Here is a 22,433-nt window from a genome sequence, read left to right on the forward strand (position 1 = left end):
ACATGTGTCCCTATTTAACATACAAGAAGAAAATATATAACATAATACCATATGAACACAACTTAGTTATTGCACAATCACTTAACTTAGTTAAAGAGATAGTGTATAATCTACCATGCGGCAGTAGCACCAGTAACTAAAGGAGATCTGTTTGTGTGGCGCGTGTGACAATGAAATTTTAAAATATAAATTAAATACATTCAGAACTTAATGTAACTTTTTAAAGTTAAGTTATATTTTAAAAAATAAATGTTTTCTCTAAACGTTTATTTATTAACTGTTTATCCATTAGTCTGACTTTTTCTTTAAATGAACATATTGATAATGGCTAATACTACTGTATATTAAATAAATGATCATTCATTCGACTTAACTCATCGTCCTAAATTCCGGACATGGACCAGTCATGACATGACGTCCCACACTGGATCAGTCTCAGGAGACTGGGATGAAGAACTGGGATAATGACGCTCTAGTCTTCTGTGTTCTTGCTCTCCTGATGCATGATGTTTGATGTCAGACAGCCTTCTGCGCACCACTGAAAACATGCGCTGGCACATTTTACAATTTGTCTTGATAACATCTCCACTGATGCTGTCCAGCTAAGGATGAAAGCGTTTTCGCTTTTGAGGACATGGAGGAGTATCGGGTGCAGAGGACATTTTAGAAAGGAGCAGGTGATGTGAGCAGCACCAGTATGTGGTGTCTGTCTCTAGACAACCGTGAACGCAAGACACGCAACAAACAAATTGCATTCAATTCGGACTGTGCCTATTGAGCCAATAAAATGTCGGGAGAAGACATTTAATTGTCAAATAAGGAACAATTCCGTATTTTACAGGACTGTTGGCAACCCTACTGCTAGCTTGAGCTATAACCATAGGTATATACGCTAGATGCCGCAGTTGGGCTTGTCAGGCATGTCAACACGGCCGCCATCTCTGGCCTGGGTTTCAGACGTGATCTGATCACTCAGACTGTGTCAGACTGTGTGTGTGAAACCAAAATGGCAGATTTTTGTGCTGCATGCGGATGTTCCTGTGAAAGAAAAACCGAAACCCAGAAACAAGGGATAATGTTTCACAGGTAAGAAGTGGTTTTATATTATTTAACTGTTATGAACTTATTGAATTTGATGTATTTCTTAAGCTAACATGAATAAAACTGGCTTATGTCAGGACAAGAAAATAAAAAGAATGTTTTTGTTAGTAAGACATCAGTAAGATGATTTAGGTGACATTTGGCAATCTGCAACTTTATATCAGTAGGTCATGTCATTCCAGTATTATCTATTAAATCAGCTCCATGGCGCTAACATTAACTTTCACTGCTGAGCTGTGAGAATTGACAACTGTGCGATGTTCAGATGCAGTTTTGTGTGTAGGTTTCCAAAAGATAAATGGAGGAGGCAGCATGGGTAGCAGCACTCAGGAGGAGAGACTTTGTGCCAAAGGACTGTTCAGTCATCTGTAACTGTCATTTTAAACCACAGGACTTTGACAGAACTGGACAGTTTAAAGGAAGAAGTGATACAATCCATTTTTAATTTTCCTGACCTTATTTGCGAAGTTAGTATCATGACAATTTCTCATTTAATCCTAATATTTTACTAACACTAACTGATGATAAAATACACTTTTAGAAACAGTTCTTTTTATTTATTTATTTATTTTTTTATTTTTATTTTTTTCTAACCTGTCTTGTCCAGCATCGTTGCAAACAGAATGATTGTCTGGCTGCTGTCTGGTGCTGGGCAATTTTACTCTATCAAGCAGGGATTTATACTACATGTATAAAGTCCCTCTTGATGACATGAAAAACTTTATTAAATCAGACTCTTAATGCTGGACTCGACCGGAGGGGACAGAGAGAGAGAGAGATAGAAAAGAAAGTAGAGAGAAGAGGGAGGGGAGAGAGAGGGACAGAAAGGGTGTGGGGAGTGCGGGTGGGGACTTAAAACATTATACAGAAAACCATGTAATCCATACTACTTGCAACATATATAGCTAAGATCATCCTGGCCAGTAGGTCATTACACAACTAGTTGATAATAGTAACAATAATAATAATCACAATAATAGTAATAATAATAATAGTAGTAGTAATAATAATAAGAGTAGGAGTAATAATAATAATAATAAAAAAAAATAAAAAAAATTATGATAATAGATATAAGTGAAACTGCTGTATTCAAGAACACGCGCAGAGAAACCTGTGTGGATATGCTGGAGAACTCGGCCACACGGCGACGCAAAGACTGTGTGGAGACGTTCAGGAAGGAGTGACCATGCAGAGTGATCATGCAGATGCCACCTCACTTGAACAGAGGCCAGAGTCAGGCCAGCGGTCCCGAGACCCAGGCCACCAGCCCCCCCGTAGGCTACAGATCCCGACCGGTCCACAGAGACGACCACTCGCCCGCCCAGGAAGGCAGCAGCAGGAGACCCCAGCAGGAGCCGCCCCGCGGACACAGGGCACCGGCCCCGGCAGGCCAAGGCCAGCAGTCCCCAACCCCCCCGGGCACCGGCCGCCCGGGACAGACGGGGCAGAGGGCCCGGGCCCAGGAGCGCAGGGACACCCCCCACCCCCACAGGCCAAGGGCCAGCACGCCACCCGGGGGGACCCGGCCCGCCCAGACGGCCACCGCCAGAGGCCAGCCCCACACCCCAGCGCCCAGTCGCACACCCCGAGAACCAGTCCTGCCCCCCCCAGACCAACACACACAAACACACACACTCTCCTTCCACTCCTCCATTCATCCTCCCACACATACACCATCCAACCCTCACATACTCTGTCCTCCCACACACACACACCATCCTTCCACCATCCATCCTTCCACACACACACCATCCTTCCACCATCCATCCTCCCACACACTCACCATCCTTCCACCATACACTCTCCCACACCTACCCCATCCTCCCACACACACATCATCCCTCCACCACTCATCCTCCCACACATACACCATCCTCCACCTTCACACCTCCCACACACACACACACACACCATCCTTCCACTACCCATCCTCCCACACATACATCATTCTCCTACACATACACCGTCCTCCCTCTCCTACACCAAACATCCACCTTCACGTACCCCATCCTCCCACACACACACACACCACCCCTCCATCACCCACTCTCCCAAACATACACCACTCCCCCAAACACACACCATCCTCCCTCCCATACACCATCCATCCTCCTGCACACACACCATTCTTCCACCATCCATCCTCCCACACACTCCCCATCCCTGCACCATACATTCTCCCACACATACCCCATCCTCCCCCACATACATCATCCCTCCACCATTCATCCTCCCACACCCACACCACCCCCCCTCCCACACACCACACATCCACCTCCACACACCCCACCCTCCCACACACACACACCATCCCTCCACCACCCATCCCCCCACACACACACCACTCTCCCCCCCACACACACACACACACACAAACACCATCCCCCCACCACCATCCTCCCGCCACCCCACGCCGCGGGGGGACAGCCCCAGCCAGGAGGCGAGGAGACACGAACCAGGCCCCCACCCCCCCCCACCCCGCCCCAGTCCCCCACTCCCCACCCCCAAAACAGCACCTTCCCCCCAGGGCCAGCAGCCAAACCCCCCGGGGCAGCCCGCCCACGCCCCGGGCCAACGCGACAGGCCACCCGGCCCGCCCCGCCCCCGGGCCATCCATGGAGACAGGGGCGCTTGAAGACCCCATCCCCCCTCCCTCCCCCACTAGTGAGGGAATATATTATGTGCTGTTTGCAATTAAAAAAAGAGGGTTAAAATTGGGGGGCAGTAACTGCATTGAGGAGGGGGTGGGGCCACCTGAGCAGTCCCACCCACCTGACCTTGCATGTTCCACCCCCCAAAACGTGTTTGTATGTTGCAAATGTTATTTGTGCTCAGTGACTAAGTGGAATTAAAAGCTGGGAGGCATGCTGCCGCTCGGCGAAGCAACGGGGCCACTATGATGACCCCCCTGCCCCGCCCAGCGCAACAAGCACACCCCCCACGGCCCTACCTGTGTATGTAGTGAAGAGTGGGGAGGGGAGGGGTCAGGAGATGTAGGTCCAGAGGGGGGTAAGCCTCCCCCCTGGAAGACGACCCGCCAGTGGCTTAGGGCGCCCCCGTCCCCCGCCGGCCCCGAAGGGCGTCACAGGCCCAGAGCAGGCACCCCAACCCAGGCACGCCACGAACCCCCCCAGGGGCCAGCCCCCAGCCCAAGGGGCCACTTTCCTCTTTCTGAGTGGGAGGGGGGCGAGGCGAAGGAAGGGAACCCCAGGCCCCCGCCCCCAACACCCAGCCAGGGCGCCCCCCAGAGAACATGTCCTAACCCCCTGCAAACGCACACACACTCTCACACACCTCTATACACCAACACCTCAATACGTGCACATACCTCCACACACACACGTCACGCACATACCTATAAACACACACACCGGTGCCCACATACACACACACTCTCATACCCCTCCATACACATACACCACTACACACACACTCACATACATACCTGCATATACACACAAGCACCTCCATACATACTCACGCCTCCACCCACTCCTTCACTCCTCCACACACACCTCGACCTCCACGTGCACACACTCATATATACATACCTTCACACACACCCACATCCCACATAGACCTCCACACACACACCCGCACACTACTCACACACACACATACACGCACACACCCAGACCTTCATACACACCCACACACACATACAGCACACACGTCCCTCTACACCCACCCACACACCAGCATACCCACAGACACACACACACACCCACACACAAACACACCCCCACCCAGGTTCCGGGGCTGCGACCAAGCACCAGGGCACGGACCAACCCCCGGCATGGCACATCAGGACGGGCCCAGCTCCCCCCAGCAGCGGCAGACCCCCCACCCCCAGGAGCGGGGGGAGACCCGACGCCCCAGAGCCCGGGGCCCCCACCCGGCCCACCCCGGGCCCGACCGGCCACCCGGCCAGGGGCCGACGGACACCAACCCAGGCACCCCGGCAGCCACCCCCCACCGCCACGAGGCAGCCCCACCCCGGGGCCCACCCAATGCCGCCCGCCCAGACCGGAACCCCCAGCCGACCCAGCAGCGGAGCAGCCTAGATCCCCACCCAGGAGACAACCGGAGACCTGAAGCCACCAGGGACCCCCCCCCCCCCACCCCCCCCCATCCCAGCGAAGCCGCAATCCTCCACCTACATTAAGTGATGTAGCCAGTCACAGGGGACCAGAGGGAATGAAAGTCATCTGACTGGTTCCTGGAGGAGGCAGACATTGTCTCAATGCTGATGTGATCTAACAGGAGATTTCTAAACTGCTGGATAGACAAATTATTCTTATCTTTCCAGTTCACAAGAATAGTTTTCTTTGCGATGCATAAGACTGCGAGGACCAAGTTTATGGAGTGTATTCCTATGTTAGTGTCACCCAGGTCGCCCAGTAGGCAAAGTGTGGGGTTTGTAGGAAAACTAGTTTTAAACCATTTTGAGAGATCTTCACACACCTTAATCCAGAACCTTTGGACAGGTGTGCAGGACCACAGCGCATGGATGTAGCTATCAGAGGTGTTCTCAGAGCAGTGTGGGCAGATATCTGATGGTGAAAGGCCCATCCTGAACATCCTGTGTCCTGTATAATGAGTTCTATGGAGAATTTTGAATTGTATTAGTTGTATATTTGAATTCTGAGTCATTTTAAATGTGTTTAAACATATTTGTGACCATCTTTTCTGATCAAAGTTATTAGATAAATCATCTTCCCATTTTGAAGTTGGGAGAGATATCCTGTCTTCTAGCTTTGCAAGTAATCTATATATTTTTGATAATAATTTTGGAGTATTATGATTCAGGAATTCTGCTATTCTGATAGGAAGCTGCAAGTCTAACTGTACAGGGGTATACTTCTTACATATAATTGATTTTAGTTGGTGGTACTCTAAGAATTTATTGCTGTTGATTCCATACTGTGAGACAATTGTGTTGAAAGATACAAAGTTTCCATTTTCTATTATCTGTCCTAACTGTTGTATTCCTTTAGTCCTCCATTGAGTGAAGTTTATCATCTTTTTGTTCTGCAGGATGTCAGGGTTGTTCCAGATGGGTGTAAGTCTACATGGAAAGAGGGAAGATCTGGTTATCTTACAGAATTCCCACCAAGCCATTAAGGAAAAACGGATGTTAAGGCTTTTAAAGCACTTATATGGTTTAATGGTTGAGCTGATGAACGGCAGGTCAGAGATGACTAAGTCCTCACACAAAGCCTGCTCCACATCTAGCCACGGCTCATCCAGATAACTGGGTTTGAGCCACTTGGAGATGTACTGCAGCCTGTTAGCTATAAAGTAGTTATTAAAGTTTGGTAGGTCCAGTCCTCCTCTATCTTTAGTCTGCTGTAAGGTTTTAAGACTGATACGTGACGGCTTGTTTTTCCAAAGAAACTTGGATATGAAAGAGTCCAGAGATTTAAACCAACTGGTGGAGGGTTTAGTGGGTATCATTGAAAATAAATAATTAACTTTAGGTAGAATCATCATCTTAATGGTGGCAACTCTCCCCATTAGTGAAACGGTTCTTTTTAAATTAACCCTTAAATACTTACTCTTACAAATTTCTCTGGTCTTGAACTTTTTATTTTATTGTCTATGACGCTGTGTTAGAAAACGTCTGTTTTATATTGTTGTTGTGTACTTTGGTACCATTATCTATCGTATAAGATAGCTGTCAAAAAGACGTATGCATGATTCTAAGATTTGTAGTCGTATTTTTGTGTTAATAAAAGTTTTGTGCACAAATCAAGGCTGTCATATATGTGCGTCTGGTCAATTTTGTGGATTAGGAGTTGTTTTATGTGAGTATGAATCTTAAAGCTGTGAGTGCAAAATCTTGTGAATACAACTCCAATTTCTACGAAGACAAAGTCTCCTATTCTGTGTGGACACGAATTCACGTTTTTGGGTACGAGTAGAAAAGTATTCAGATGAAGTCACAAGGGAGGAGTAATCGATCTGCCGATTGTACAAAACACAACAAGCTCCAATTTCAAAGATGGCTGAAGAAATTGCAGCGGGAGGAGCTACCGGCTCAAGTGAAGCATCACAGGTGAGATGTTCAAGCGGTCTTTATTTATATATTAAAGAAAAACATACTATTTTCAATAATATTCTTTGATTTAAAGACGTACTGCTATAGTTTGCCATGTCGGGTAGTGCTAGCATTAGAAGCTGGCTTGTGCTATTAGCATTGATGTAGCGTGGAAACTATAAAATGTTTATTCTTAGACAATGTCGATTGAAATGCGACTTTTATGGATTTATTAATTACGCTATTTAGTCGATCAGTCTGTCCTCGCCAATCCTCTTTTCCATTTACCCCACTCCCTTCGCCCGCCGAAGCTGAGGATAAATCAATCCATGTACCGGTGAATAACCGTATTTATTATATATGTCATGATATGCATATTTATGTAATCTTCTCTGCCATAAACACGATATTGCGGGGGTTGCGGGGGCGTTTGAGTGACGTGACCTGGGACGCCGATGGAGTGAAGAGACTTAATTCCTCAACCAGCGGAGCACCGTTGCTAGGGGCATTGGCGTCCCTAGCAACGGTGCTCCGCTGGTTGATCAGATGACAAAGATGATGCTCAGGGAGGAAATATGCCAGATATTTGCCCTATGAGGTTTTACGCGGTACTTAACCAACTTCAGAGTAATAGTGATGGTTAAAGAAATCCATTGCAACTTTCTACTGGGAGGAATTAAGTCTCTTCACTCCATCGGCGTCCCAGGTCACGTCACTCAAACGCCCCCGCAACCCCCGCAATATCGTGTTTATGGCAGAGAAGATTACATAAATATGCATATCATGACATATATAATAAATACGGTTATTCACCGGTACATGGATTGATTTATCCTCAGCTTCGGCGGGCGAAGGGAGTGGGGTAAATGGAAAAGAGGATTGGCGAGGACAGACTGATCGACTAAATAGCGTAATTAATAAATCCATAAAAGTCGCATTTCAATCGACATTGTCTAAGAATAAACATTTTATAGTTTCCACGCTACATCAATGCTAATAGCACAAGCCAGCTTCTAATGCTAGCACTACCCGACATGGCAAACTATAGCAGTACGTCTTTAAATCAAAGAATATTATTGAAAATAGTATGTTTTTCTTTAATATATAAATAAAGACCGCTTGAACATCTCACCTGTGATGCTTCACTTGAGCCGGTAGCTCCTCCCGCTGCAATTTCTTCAGCCATCTTTGAAATTGGAGCTTGTTGTGTTTTGTACAATCGGCAGATCGATTACTCCTCCCTTGTGACGTCATCTGAATACTTTTCTACTCGTACCCAAAAACGTGAATTCGTGTCCACACAGAATAGGAGACTTTGTCTTCGTAGAAATTGGAGTTGTATTCACAAGATTTTGCACTCACAGCTTTAAGATTCATACTCACATAAAACAACTCCTAATCCACAAAATTGACCAGACGCACATATATGACAGCCTTGATTTGTGTACAAAACTTTTATTAACACAAAAATACGACTACAAATCTTAGAATCATGCATACGTCTTTTTGACAGCTATCTTATACGATAATTATCAGGTTCATTGCTTTAAACATGTTGGGCTTGAAACATCAGATGGAAATTTGGTAGTAACTTTATTTGATGTGTTTTGTTTTGGGGATATTTTGGTAAATTTTTATTTTAGGCAATCTTTTTTTAATGAATTTGTCTTTCTGTTATTTTTTTTTATTTTGTTCTTTAAACTCATTACTTTATTTTTTATTTATATTTTTCATATAACAAACACAAATATAATTCCATATATGAGCGTCATCATTATTATTTCTCTGAGTATTGTAAAAAAAAAAAATGTATGCATGTGGGTGTTTTGTATGAGTAAGTGTATGATATGAATAAAAAAATAAAAAAAATCTGTTGTATTATAAATATGTGTGACATTTCTAATGAGCCAAACTGATTAAAAATTCAGCGAATTATGGTGATTTTAATCGTTGATAGACCTCTGCCTCTATTGACTAAGCAGAAAGTAGACACAGCCCAAGATGGCTGCCACGTTGATGCATCGTTCCAATGAACAGCAGCGTCCGAGGCGCATATACCTGTATATATCTATGAGGTATAACTGCTTTTCTGGCTAACAGTACCCAACCAACTGCTAAACCTGTTAGCACCTGCAGCGAAATCAAATCGCGTTTTCAAAAAGTGCTGTTACATGTCTAATCTATCTGTCTAATCTTCATCATCACCGGACTGATACTTGACAGTATAATTGCTAAAGAAATTATCTATCCTTGCGCAGGTGCTTCACCAACCTTGCTTTTAAACCTAGCATTCATGTAGACAACCAGGTCTGCTGTGAGAGTGATTGCCCACATACTTGCTAGTGTATTATGTTTTTTGTTTTACCAGATGATCATGACATCATTGGTGTCATTAACTTGTGTTTCTCTTCTCTCAGCAGGTTTTCCTGCTGAGAGAAGCAACATCAAGCAACATGAAGCCAGATGGTTATCACTTTTAGTGTTTTATACTACTTTTAGTACAGAGAAAAAAAGCAAGGAGTCGTGTGCTGAATATATACTAAAGTGTATATGCTTTGTGTGTATATATGCATGTTCCTAGTTACAACTGTAACTTTTTTTTTTCTGTTATGTAGTTTCTTTTTGTCTTAATATGCATAAATTGATTTTTCATGTAAAGCACTTTTTGTTGCCCTAGCATGAAAAGTGCTTTATAAATAACGTTTGATTGATTGATTCCTTGCGTGCTTCTTGATCCCTTTTTCCTCTCCACCTCCACCCGGTCGAGGCAGATGGCCGCTCTTCCTGAGCCGGGTTCTGAATGAAGTTTTTCCTTTCTGTAAAAAGGACGTTTTTAACTTTTCACTGTCGTCCGCTGGTCTGTGCCTGCTCAGGATGAAGAATTAAATCAAAGTTTTTCAAGGCAATCCATTTGTTTACTTAGGCCTGGTACACACAACGATTTTTGGGCTGTTTTTGTCCCGATTTTATCTTCAATGTGCCCTGACATTACTTTGTTTTTAGTAGACACTACACAAATAAAGCTCAATTGAATTATAATTTCATTTAATCCCACCAGGAGGCACATTAGAGAACTTGGAAAAGACTGTAAAGAGTTCCTGAATTTGTATGGTGTGAACTATAAACATATCAATTTGCAAACGCAAAGCTTTGATTTCTGAGGATGTGCACAAATGACATCAAACACTGATAACATACGAGACCCAGCCATCATAAACATGCATAAATAAAAGCAAGTATACTTTCAGCCTTAAACCAACATTGAAATTGAAATGAGTCATTCTTAATCTCTAAGATCCACAACAAAACCTTTTTCAACTATTAAATTTTAGTTGATGTCAATGTCTGGTCGTCTGGTTCTTGTCATTCCTCACCAAATGACTTATTTTCCCACAACCAGTGTGAAGGGGAATGCTCTCAAACTGTCCAATTACAGGAAACTTATTAGCATAAAAGATTCAGATATTTTTTGTGATGTTTCTATTAGTTTACACAAGTTAAACTTCACTATTAAACTGGTTTACCAGGATTAGCCACACAATCAGTAATCACAACTAAATTTCTAACTTTCTGTCCAACTTAGCCTGTTTTCCTATCATCTCCAGCTTTTGGAGTCTTTTTTTGTCTGTCACTGTGACTGTTCAATAAAGGCCAAATCATACTCTAAATACCCTAAACATAATAAAAATTAAAGAGATCAACTGTGGCCAGCAGCATGTTAATACTTGTAGATGTAAGTTAAAATACATTTTAAATTCTAATAATACTTGAGATTATACTAAATAACTATGAGTACAATTAAAAAAAGAGTTGGGAAATATAATCAGCTGTGGATCCTCCCGTTTGGACTGCTCACACGCCTGTTTGGCCAAATGGGTTTCAGTGGATCAAACTTTGTTCTGTCATTTGTGTTTTTAATGTTTAGAGTCGTCTCAGATGTGCTGGGTGCTTATTGTTTGCCGACATCAGCAAACTTCATTTCTAAGCCAGAAGCTAATTTTGCAAACTGCTGGTGCTGTAGAGAGATGGAAGCAGTCTGCCGTGACTTCAATTTCAAAGTTACTTTTTAGTCTGTTTAAACATTTGAATTACAAAAATGATCCGGAATCGCATACAAATAGCTTCATAATCAACCATAAAGCTCCTCTACGCCCATAAAGGATTATTTTTTTCTTTTTTTCCCCCTCCTCTATTTACAACTGAGGAAACAGATTTACATGAGGAGGAACTGAACTTACAGCGGTCTGATAGCTTTAATAGTTTGGGGTGAAAAGCTGTGTGAGAGTCTTAAAGTTTTAGATCTAAGTGTCCAGTATATACAGAGCTAGAAAATGCAGAAATATCAGTGAAAATTCAGAGATAAGCTACAGAAAAATCCTCATTTTGGTCATGGTCCTGGTGCATGGGAAGCAGTGTGCTGGAAGCCCCAATCAGTTCCACATAAAGACGTAGGTTTCTTCTTTCCTTTTTATGTGTTATTTATTGTTTTATAAAAGGAACAAACACTTAACAGGAAGATTTAACACTTGGTAAAAATTTATCTCCGCCACACTGTAAGTCGACTGAATTCCATAACATTCTCCTTTCACACACGTGTCTACATTGTGTAATCTTTGGAGAACAAAAAAATAAATAAATTAAAAAAAAAACTTTTATGAATGCAAAGATTCAGTAAAAAAGAAAAAAAAAACATGTCTAAAGTTCAGTGGAACATATAGGAATAAAGCTCTTTATCATACTTCAGTCCTCAACTATGGACACATTTATGTGTATCCACATATAAAAATACAAAACTAGACCCAAACCAAACAAGCCCTAACCACAAACATAACCCAAACCTTACTTCTATTTAGAGTCTCAAACCAATTATTTTTAGAAGTTAGTTAAAACTAAGTGCAATCTGGCTATCATAGTTACCTCACCTTTGGACATTCACATTTTCCTCAAACTAAAATAAAATATTTTGATTATCACAAACACTTTTTTTTTTCTAATTATTATACTTAAGTGCATCTTAAAAATGGTTGGAGTATTGATGTTTTTGGATCAATGTTATCAGCATTCATCTCTCTGCAACATCCGGCAGATTCCTGAGGGCCTGAAAATCAACTGGGAAAGTGGTAAGTATGAAAGATCCACTCTCAATCTAAGGCCATTTATAGATAACAGCAGAAGAAGGTACAGGCTGCAGAGCTTGTGCTTTTATTATAACATTGTTTACAGGATAGAATTTAGCTCTCTTTCTTGCTGCTCTACTTCTGTTCAATGACTTAGTCAATAGAGTTGGAATGAACAAAGCTTTCTTCTTGTTTGGTTAGTGGGCCGGTTCAATACACTCAAATGATCAAGTCCTTGTATATTTATTAGACTAACTGAAGCCCTACATCAGTGAAACTCTGAGGTCTTCTGTTCCAGAGCTATTACTTGTCCTTCCATCTTGTCTCAAAGCAAAATCAGACGCCACTTTTGAGATTGTTCCGTTAAAACTTGGGGAACTTTCTCCCGCTTGATGTCTTTGGCAACACTGTGGACACCTAAAAGCAGAAAAGACCCATTTGTTTAAACTTGCTTTAACTTGTTAAATTGTTTATTCATGTCTTGGTTTATGGCTTTAGCTTTCCTTTAAGTATTTCTTTTTAAAACTGAAGCACTTTGGACCAAGTCACTCCACTAAATTTCTGAGAAAGCGTCATCTCTTTACAGTATTAGCAGCTTCTCAGTAACATTATTTAAACTCCCTGAGATTTGTTGTGAGGCTTGTAGACAAACAAAAGAAACTTTGGTATGTTAAATACAAGTCATAATGAGTTCTGGTCTTATTGAAAGTAATGAGTGTTAATAATGAATGCAGTCTTGTTACACAAGGACGCTGGAAGCAGCCTGACATGTTGTCTTTGTGCCGACTCTGGTGCCAGCGGCTCCAGAGGGAGCAGCTGCAGCTACAACAGCTTTGTGTCCAATGATGACCGCGTTTATCAAACTAAAAATAAATAAATAAGCTAAAGTGGATAGCTGATCTGTTGCTAAACAGATGGTGATTCATAACTTGTTTTCTGGAGTGAACATTATGGTGCTGCTTTTAAATTTTTAGAAATCTAAAATATGATCTGGACCTCAATGACATTTACAATATAAAGTTTATGAAGCTCGACCAACAGTGCACTGTTTATTTGATTGGGTGAATAATTCATATCTAAACTAACAGCCACCAAACTGACTCTTTATTCTGTGCCTGATCTGGTTTTTAGACAAATCATACAAAGGGTGTTTTTAGAGGAATAACTAAATAACTTTCAGCATTTTAAGCAAAAGCATGACGGCATCACTCAGATGAAAAAGTAAAAGAATCTTTAGCACCAATAAATCCTCCATGTCAACAAACTGAAGGTGAAGAGTTGAGATGATTTGAAGGAAAAAAATTAACAAAATCCATCTAAAATGAGATGCTGAAAGTGTTTCCGTACAAATAGCACCTACAGTTCACACATCGGTTGTCAAACTCACCCAAACAGATGTTAACAGCTGTAGTAAAGGAGCCTCTTTTTGGCAGTTTGGTGGTGTTGTCTTTAAATTTGAAAGAAGATCTATAAAGTGGAAATTATTTCAGCATTAGTCACATCACTCAGAGAAGTGTTAATGAGATGATGACTGCCATACGAATACATGTGAAGTAAATAAAGCAGACGCCTCTTATTATCCAGTGCAAAAGCCTTCAACACCAAAGTGGCATCCAACCAAATGTCTAATGCTCGTGGGAAAGCTGTTGGAAAGAAAAAAAAGAAAAAGAAAGAAAGAAAAAAGGGCAATGAGCTCCTAGTGTAGAAAACTTCTGTCAGTTCATAAAAGCTTACATTTATATACCTGGCTAGTTGGCTGATTGATTGATTGATTTTAAATAAATTAACTATATTTCATTTTCTATTCATTTTTAACCCTTTATTATTGTAATGTTTTTAATCTTGTCGCAGCCTAAATTTTATTTAATGAATTTAGAGCCTTTTTGGCTTTTGTATGTGCAGGTTCACACTCACGTAAAATGTCTTTGTGATGGACTTATTTCATCATATGTATTTGAAAATATTTGGATAAGTGGATTTGTTTTAAAATTGAATATTTATTAGACCAAGAGTAAGATATATTAAAGCAATACATATTGAAAATTTTGATTTGGCCCCGGGGCAACTTTGTTCTGAAAAAGTTGGGCCTCCTGAAAAAGGTTAAGAACCCCTGAAAATAACGGAATAATTAACTTGTGATCTTTAGGTAACTGCATCCATCCACGCATCCTGGTAATAAAATTAAATAAAATGAACCAATGAGAAATACTTTGATTCCAAAAAAAAAAGTAGCAATGTTGTAGTGTTTTATTATTATTTTTTATTTATTTTTTTAGACAAAAAAGTTGAATGTTAAACCATGTTTAAACAAAATGCTAAAAAAAATTTGTAGGAACAAAGTTGGATCATAACTACTTGAAGTTGGTGACATTTTTCCCAATGAGGTGTTTTTTCCTAAAGAATTCTGAAACTTATTCAGGACATCCACAGACCAAAGTGCCGAAAACTACACATATACTATATTAATGAAGAAATTGTTCATTGTAATCATGAATTCAAGCTGTCGTATTTACACCAGAAGGTCAATCAAGATGCCCTGGGTGTGTAGAGCCCTGATATCATGTTCTTCCTATAACTATTTATTTAGTTTTGTATTACTAAATAGTGACATTTTTCACAGCTAGAATATTGTTTAATTCTAAATTCATTAGGATTTCACTCTTTAAGCAGCTTGGCCAAAAGGCAATGGTTCTTCATAAAAGTGTTAACCTGTTTGACTTTGTTTAAATATGTTAAACACTTTTCACCAATTCCTATGAAATAAAGTGGCTTCTATTTATCAAATGCATTAACAATTAAACAATGCCCACATTTACAAGGAAGTAGAGACAAACTAGAGGCAAAGGTTCACATTTAAAGTAAATCCTCCTCTCACTAGATCAGTTGTTCCAAAACTGGGGGGTCCAGAGTTATGACCGGGTGGGTGCAGCAAGGTTAAATAAAACTCATAGTTTTTGCAATGCTACCAAAACCTGGACAAGTTTGTGAAAGTACCAATACGCAAACAAAGATAAACAACAAAGATTAAAAAAAAAAAAGAGATGATTATAGCCCTGGGCTTGACCAGGTAATGGTCAAGTAATGGTGGGTCATAAAGAGAGACCACAGTGTGTTGTATGTCTCAAAATATCAGCATCTGACAATAAGAAGTCAACTTATAAATCTACTTAGGGAAGTCTCATCCTGAACACAAAGAAAATATTGATGTTTATTTTGTTTATGTTGATAACTTTAGAAATAAACTACTCAATTGTCATAGCAGAGCTGTTTCACTAAAGCAGCATCCATGTCATCGAAAGCTCATCTGAAGCAGTTTGCTGGTTTAAACACCTCACACTATAATAGATTAGTAATAATATAATAGATGTTGTAGATGAAAAGAGGGCCCGGCAGAAAAAGTTTGGGAACCACTGCACCAGTTGAAGAAATTTAAGTATACGTTAAGCAACAAGTCAACAAGAATGGATTACTTTTAACAATTAATTTTGTTGGATTTCTACATTTTTTCCTTACTTATATTATTAGAAAGCCAAGTTTTCCAATTAAAAAGGATTATTGAACATGTATGATTCATTTTACTTTTTCCCCCCAAAATGAAGGCAAAGCCATCACAGACGTTATCATGACAAAAGTAGGCTAGCTATTCTGTAAATGTATTCCTCAACTCCCTTTCATTAGTGCTCACACACACACATCCACCCACACACACACACACACACACACACACACACACACACACACACACACACACACAGAGGACAGACTGAACGACCTTGTGACCAACAGAATGATGCTTTAATCTTCCAGGTGGCTCCTGCCCAACACCAGCAGGTATGCAGCTATTGCTCAGTCAGTAGATGTCAGAAAAACTGCTGTACTGAACTGTTCCCAGGTGTGAAGGCATGACCTGAACATGATATTTTTTATTTAGAAATTATATATATATATACATATACATATACATATATACACTATCACAACACTTCGGCATATGGCGCACAGTTAATTTCTCAGATCAGTAGTGTCCAACTCTGGTCTTCGAGGGCCACAAACTTGCAGGTTTTTATTGTGTTCTTGCTCCAACATACTTAACTAATATTAATGAGTCCTTGTGCAGAACGTCATAGATTAGATCCGTTAGATCCATTTAATATAAGTCAGGTGTGCTGAAGCAGGGAAACACTGAAAACCTTCAGCGCTGCGGCAGGACAGGCTTTCTGAAAGGACAGACTTTTGACACCCCTTTCTTAGATAATTATTGATGCTAATATGTGTAGAATAAAACCTTGTTTTTTCCCCTTTTTTACTATATTTTTTACTTACTATATAAAACAGATTTTTTCATCAATAAAAAAATGAATTGCATTAAAACCAAAACAATATCAGGTTCATATTCAGCTCACTCCTCAATGCCAAGTCCTTAACATCAGAAATGATATTACATGTACTCTAAATCAGCTGCCATCAAAAACAAAGAGGCACTGGTGTCAAGAATTAGAATAATTTTTTTCAATTAAATTTTGATTCTGATTCTCAAACAGCACTCAGAATTCAGCATCTGTCCATCCTGTTCTGTAAAACACTGAAAAAAATGCATGCTTTCTGGAATAACCATTTTACTAAATCTACAGGTACCTGCAGCCACTGGTGTTGCAAGTGGGTCACAGTAGTCACAGAAGGGCTGTGCCAAAGATGATGCATCATGAACATTAAATATACATCAGCTTACACCAAGAAATATTTATGAATGTAAAAAGAAGATACTGATTCTTGACAGATGACGAAATGGACAAGTTAGCCATCTGTTCACATATCAATTATAAATGTTTTCAGCATATCATTAAAGTTAAGCTCATATTGGAGTAGGAACAGCATCAGATCATGTTGATTCTGATGTTCTGTCCTACATGTGAGCTCATACAACACGAAGGCTGAATCCCATTTCACCCCTTGGCCCTACCACTTAGACAATGAATTTTAATTGCACACAAAAGTTCAACATTACGTCCTATATAGGCCTGTCGCGATAAGTAAGAAATCAAATAATGGCACGGTAAGGAAAGGATAAAAAGAAATTAGCTTGTTTTTAATTATTTTTTTAGAAATCAGACACATAAACCACCAGCCATTAGGTGCTGAATCCACCGCAAACCATTTTATCCACCTTATTTATGAAGCATCTGGTAGCAATCAAGTCTTACATTCAGGGAATGGCTGCAGTATAACCGTTTGATATATACCACAAACTCCTCGTCGTATCTGACTTCACTCCTTACCAGCTGGTGGCAGTAATGCACCAAATCATTTCGTGCCCACCACCAAGAAAACAAGAGGAAGAAGTCATTCCATCTACAATCTACATAATGAGTGATTGTGACTGGAGTATTATGGAAGAATCTGAAAATCCTGTTCAACACCATCATGAACAGCATGATCTTGGGGGCCGTGGCTCAAAAAGTTTGGGAACCACTGCCCTACCACACTGAGCCCATACAATATTATATCACCACTTGGTCAACACACAAAGTGAGAAACAGCTACTTCCGGGTCACAGAAATCTAATAAATTAAAAATGGTGGTTGTTTTTCCAGTTTAACTTATTTAAAATAACTACAAACAGGTGCAAAAAAGCCTGATTTTTAATTAAAAACAGGCCAAAAATGAACAGACCTAAATTTAGAGTACCATCTTAAATTGATTAAGAGTCGACAACATGTTACTGTACTTTTAACTTTTTAAATGTTTTCGTCCACATTCTGTATTAATAGGCATTAAAATATGATGGATGGGATCGGCCAGCAATATCAACAGAAAAAGCCTCTAGATTTGTTGCTACTGGCTTTCTTAAAAACAGAATTGCTAAGGGGGGCGTTCGGAAAACTCGCTGAATATAGAGCCCAAGCTCTGATTTCAGTGTATCGGAAACCATGCATGGACAAACATTCCACATTGGTTGAAATGCAAACTGCAATGAAATGTGTTAATTTTTTTAACATGTTTTTGTAATTAATAATTATTGTTAATGAAAAATGTCCCACCCTTACTTTTTAAATTGAACGTCTTGTTATTTTTTAAAGAAAATGTGATATTTACATAGATTTACTTTTAACATTAAAAGTCACATCATGTTCATGACCTGAATGCTACCCAGCTTGTGATCAATGTTTTGGTATTTTCTCTTTCAGAAAGTGCATTTAAAATATATTTTTAAAATCTATTTATTTCTATTTTTTTTTAACTGAAAGGCAGTGACATAGTAAGAGAAGGAGAGAGTCCAATACGATGTACAAAAGTTGTAGATTAGCTTGATGTTTCTATGTAGGTCTTATAATGCATAAGTTGCACGCATCCATGCACTGAGTTGTTTCTCTGTGATCCCTCATAACACTCAAGGGGATCTTTTTTCAGGTGCACACAAGCTTTTTTTAAACATGAGGAGCATTTTTGTGTGATTTCAGCATATCACGCTTCCTTGTGACATTACAATGAAAGTAGGTCAGCATGACCTAGTCCAGTGTTTGTCAATCCTGGTCCTCGGAACCTACTGTAACCCTAGTAACCCCAGTAACCCTACTTTAACACCTAATTTAATGAATGGCGTGTCAGCATGCTTGCAAAGAACTTGATGAGGAAGCTTCATTAATCTGAATCAAGTGTGTTGGAGTAGGAACACATCTAAAACATGCAGGGCAGTGGGCCCGGAGGACCTGGATTGACAAGCATCCTCAATATGCTGTCATGAACATCCTAAAGTGAAGCTGTTGAAACTAATAGTTTTAAAGCGAACACTTCCATTGGGAAGTTGCGAACTTGGTCAAAGCACTGCAACGTGGCAGTTATGCAACTACAAAGTCTTCGATCACTATGATTTCTCCTTCGTTGGGAGCATAGCTCTTCAATAATATTGATCTTTGCATACCTTTAAGATTAACTGTTCAAAACTTCTTTTTAAATGGAGCTTATTTAAACCGATTTTAAAATCACAACCCAAGGAGGTAGAAAAAAATGTATTCATGTGCTCGAGTGAAACAAGATCCAGCTGCCTGAATTTTAGGTTTCACAAACTTCTTGACTATGGGGCAAAACATTATCTTCTTATAAAATCTGACAAGCTGTGTGTGAGCTGAAGGGAACTTTTTTTTTTTTTTTTTTTTTTAAGAACTTAAGGTAGAAACATTTGCACAACTCATTTTGCCAAAAAGAAGTCTCACATGGATTCACTGACAAGACTTTTAGACAAAATGTGCAAAAGAGCAAGAGATCATGAGGCTATGCCTCAACAGTGCACCCCCCTGTGTGTTCACAGGAGCTCAACCGTCACATAAAAGAAAGAAAGGATATAAACATGAATGTACACAAAGCAGAGGCATGAGATAGAAGAAGTCTTACCTGGGAACACAAGCGCAGCAAACACCCACGACAGGATGATGAAACATACTGAATTACACATGCTTCCCAAACAGCGCTGATTCTGATCTGCCCGTTTGTTTTACAGATGCTCTTTTTGTATCTTCCACACAGCAGGGCTTTGAGAGAGCTGCCCCGTTATCTTTTCCCCTCTCTCTGCCTTTTCTCTGACTGTCAGTTAGCACAGCTTTTCATCCCCACTCGCAGGTTCCTGAAGATGCTTTCAATCCAGTGCAAGCAGAAGTTGGCAGCTCACACACAGATAGGCGATTTCTCACGCAGCGTTCGATCTCCCTCTCTTCCACGTACTACAGCACAGGGACCAGCACTCTGCAAGATTCAGGGGAGAGTAGGGGGGAGGGCAGCCTCTGCTCAGCACACATTGGCTGATCTTTCTGCTGTATACTCATGAACAGTCCTGGCTCTGTCTATTTCTCCTCTTTTTCTGGCTGTTTTGAATTGGCAACCCTTCTTTCCTTTCTCTGCCCAGAACAAGAACAGGATTAATAAAATGACCAAGGGCTGATACTTTAGTTTAAAAAGAAGTTTCATACTCCATGGCTGAACCTCAGGAGGAAGTTCAGTCGTCCACAAACCTGAAAGTCGGTGGATTGATTCAAGGATTCCCCTTTCAAGATTTTAGCTTTTCTTAATTGTCAATTTCTGTAGTACACGAGTACATAAAAAACACAACTAGGTGATTATGTGGCAGCAGCATCAGTTTTGTGTGTGTTTGTTTCTTTTTTTTTTTTGTTCTTTTTTTTTTAATAGTGCAAATTCATAGTCCAGTAAGTGTTTGGGTAGGGGCAATGGGGTTAGAGTTAAATGATTCTGGGGGCAGAGGGAGGGGAGAGAGTTCAGCTTTCTGACAGGCTGGTGGGAAAGCTGGCAGGAGGCTGAACAGGGTGTGCAAGGGGTGCCTGGAGTCCCTTACAATGCTGACTGGTTTTCAGGTGACGCGGGCGTTAAATGTCTTGAAGAGGGGGAAGTGAGACACCAATGATCTTCCTTGCTGTGTTCACTATGTGCTGCAGTGTTTCTGTTGTGTGCAGACCCCAAACCACACAGTGACACAACTGGTCAGGATGCTCTCAATGGCACCTCGGTAAAAGGTTCTAAGAAAAAGTACAGACACCGCTGGGCTTTCTTCACCAGCAATGTGCAGTTGGCTGTTCAGGACAGATCCTCACAGATGTGCACCCCCAGGAACTTGGTGCTATTTGGTTCTGGTGTTTGGTGGCCTCCTCTGAAGTCCAGAACAATCTAATTGGTCTTAAATGGAGATTGTTATTGCTGCACCACATGGACAGACTGACCTCCTTCCTGTAGTTTGTCTCCTCGTTATTTGAGATTAGACCCATCACAGTCGTATCATCTGCAAACGTCACTATGTGGTTGGCGCTGAATGTTAATGTGCTGTCATGGTTGAGTGGGGTGAAGAGCAGGGGACTGAGCACATATCCCTGTGGGGCTCCTTCTCAGTGTGATGGTGCTTGAGTTGTTATTGCCGACCCGTACTGCTTGTGGCCTCTCACTGAGAAAACCTAGCATCCAGTTGCACAGTGAGATGTTGAGTCCTAACTGGTCCAGTTTGGTAATGAGCTGTTGTGAGATGAAAGTGTTGGATGCTGAACTGAAGTCAATGAACAGCATTTGTATATCTGAGTCCTTAGTGTCCAGGTGGGTAGAGCAGTGTAAAGAGCAGCACAGATTGCAACCGGTTGACCGGTTAGCTTGGTATGCAAACTGGAATGGTGCGGAAGGGGGACGGTGTGAGACATGACGAGTTGTTCAAAGTATTTCATGATAATGAGGCTGAATGTGACAGGGCAGTAGTCATTAAAGAAAGTGGGAGTAGGTTTCTTTGGCACAGTTATGATCGTGGTGATTTGGAAACATGCTGGAACAGCAGCCTTTCTCAAAGTGTTAAAGATGTCCATGAAGATGAGCTCCTCTGCACATGTCCAGGAAAGTTGTCTGGACCTGCAGCTTTGCAAGTGTTAATGGCGGAGAAAGTCCTCTTCACATTGGCTGCAGAGAGACACAGAACCTGGTCGTGAGGTGGGGGTGGGGTCTTCAGTGGACGTGTGCTGTTCTGTGCTTCAAACCCAGCAAAGAAGCCATCGAGGTTGTTCAGCAGAGGGATGTTACTGTTACAGATGTGTGGTGAGGGTTTGTAGTCTGTGACTGACTGTATACCCCGCCACAGGCTCTGTGTGTCTCTGCTGTCTTTAAAGTTTCCAGTTATCCTCTTTGTGTAGTCCTGTTTAGCTTTCAGGATGCCCTGGGACTGGTTGGCTCTTGCTGTTCTCAAGTCTTCTGAAATCCCAGTACTGAAGGCAGCATTCCTGGCCCTCAGCAGCCTGCGGACCTCTCCTGTCAGCGAAGTCTTCTAGTGATGATGGTCCGTGTGAGGGTTGCATCATCCAAGCATTTCCATTTCCTGATGTAGGAAGTGATAATGTCTGTGTACTCCTCAATGTCTGTGTGGCTGCTTGCTTGAACACTCCCCAGTCAGTAGTGTCAAAGCACTCTTGGAGTGCAAAAGAAGCCCCCTCTGGCCACATACGTACCTGCTTCAGAATCACGATAAATTTCTTCGGCAAGTAGAAAGGATGGCATTTCATAATCATAAACTCTGCCAGGAGTAACCAGTGTCTACATACCACGACAGAGTCCCGACTCCAAGCGTCGTTGATAGCATGTTAGTTGCTCCAGCTGCACAGCGGAGTCCGGGAAGTTGTCATTTAGCCATGTTCCCATAAAAA

The 22,433-nt window shown here is 41.4% G+C and overlaps 1 protein-coding gene across 1 annotated transcript in view; it reads right to left on the minus strand.

The window, feature by feature from the left end:
• Positions 1-19,949, minus strand: part of opcml (opioid binding protein/cell adhesion molecule-like) — a 411,108-nt gene extending 391,159 nt beyond the window's left edge. Inside the window, exon 1 of the mRNA XM_042007672.1 lies at positions 19,648-19,949. Within this exon, the coding sequence (XP_041863606.1) occupies positions 19,648-19,708 (61 nt within the window). The 5' untranslated portion in view covers positions 19,709-19,949. The remainder of the gene's footprint in view (positions 1-19,647) is intronic.
• Positions 19,950-22,433: the final 2,484 nt, after the last annotated feature.

The sequence above is a fragment of the Melanotaenia boesemani genome, chromosome 15, assembly GCF_017639745.1.
Source record: "Melanotaenia boesemani isolate fMelBoe1 chromosome 15, fMelBoe1.pri, whole genome shotgun sequence".
Lineage (NCBI taxonomy): Eukaryota > Metazoa > Chordata > Actinopteri > Atheriniformes > Melanotaeniidae > Melanotaenia > Melanotaenia boesemani.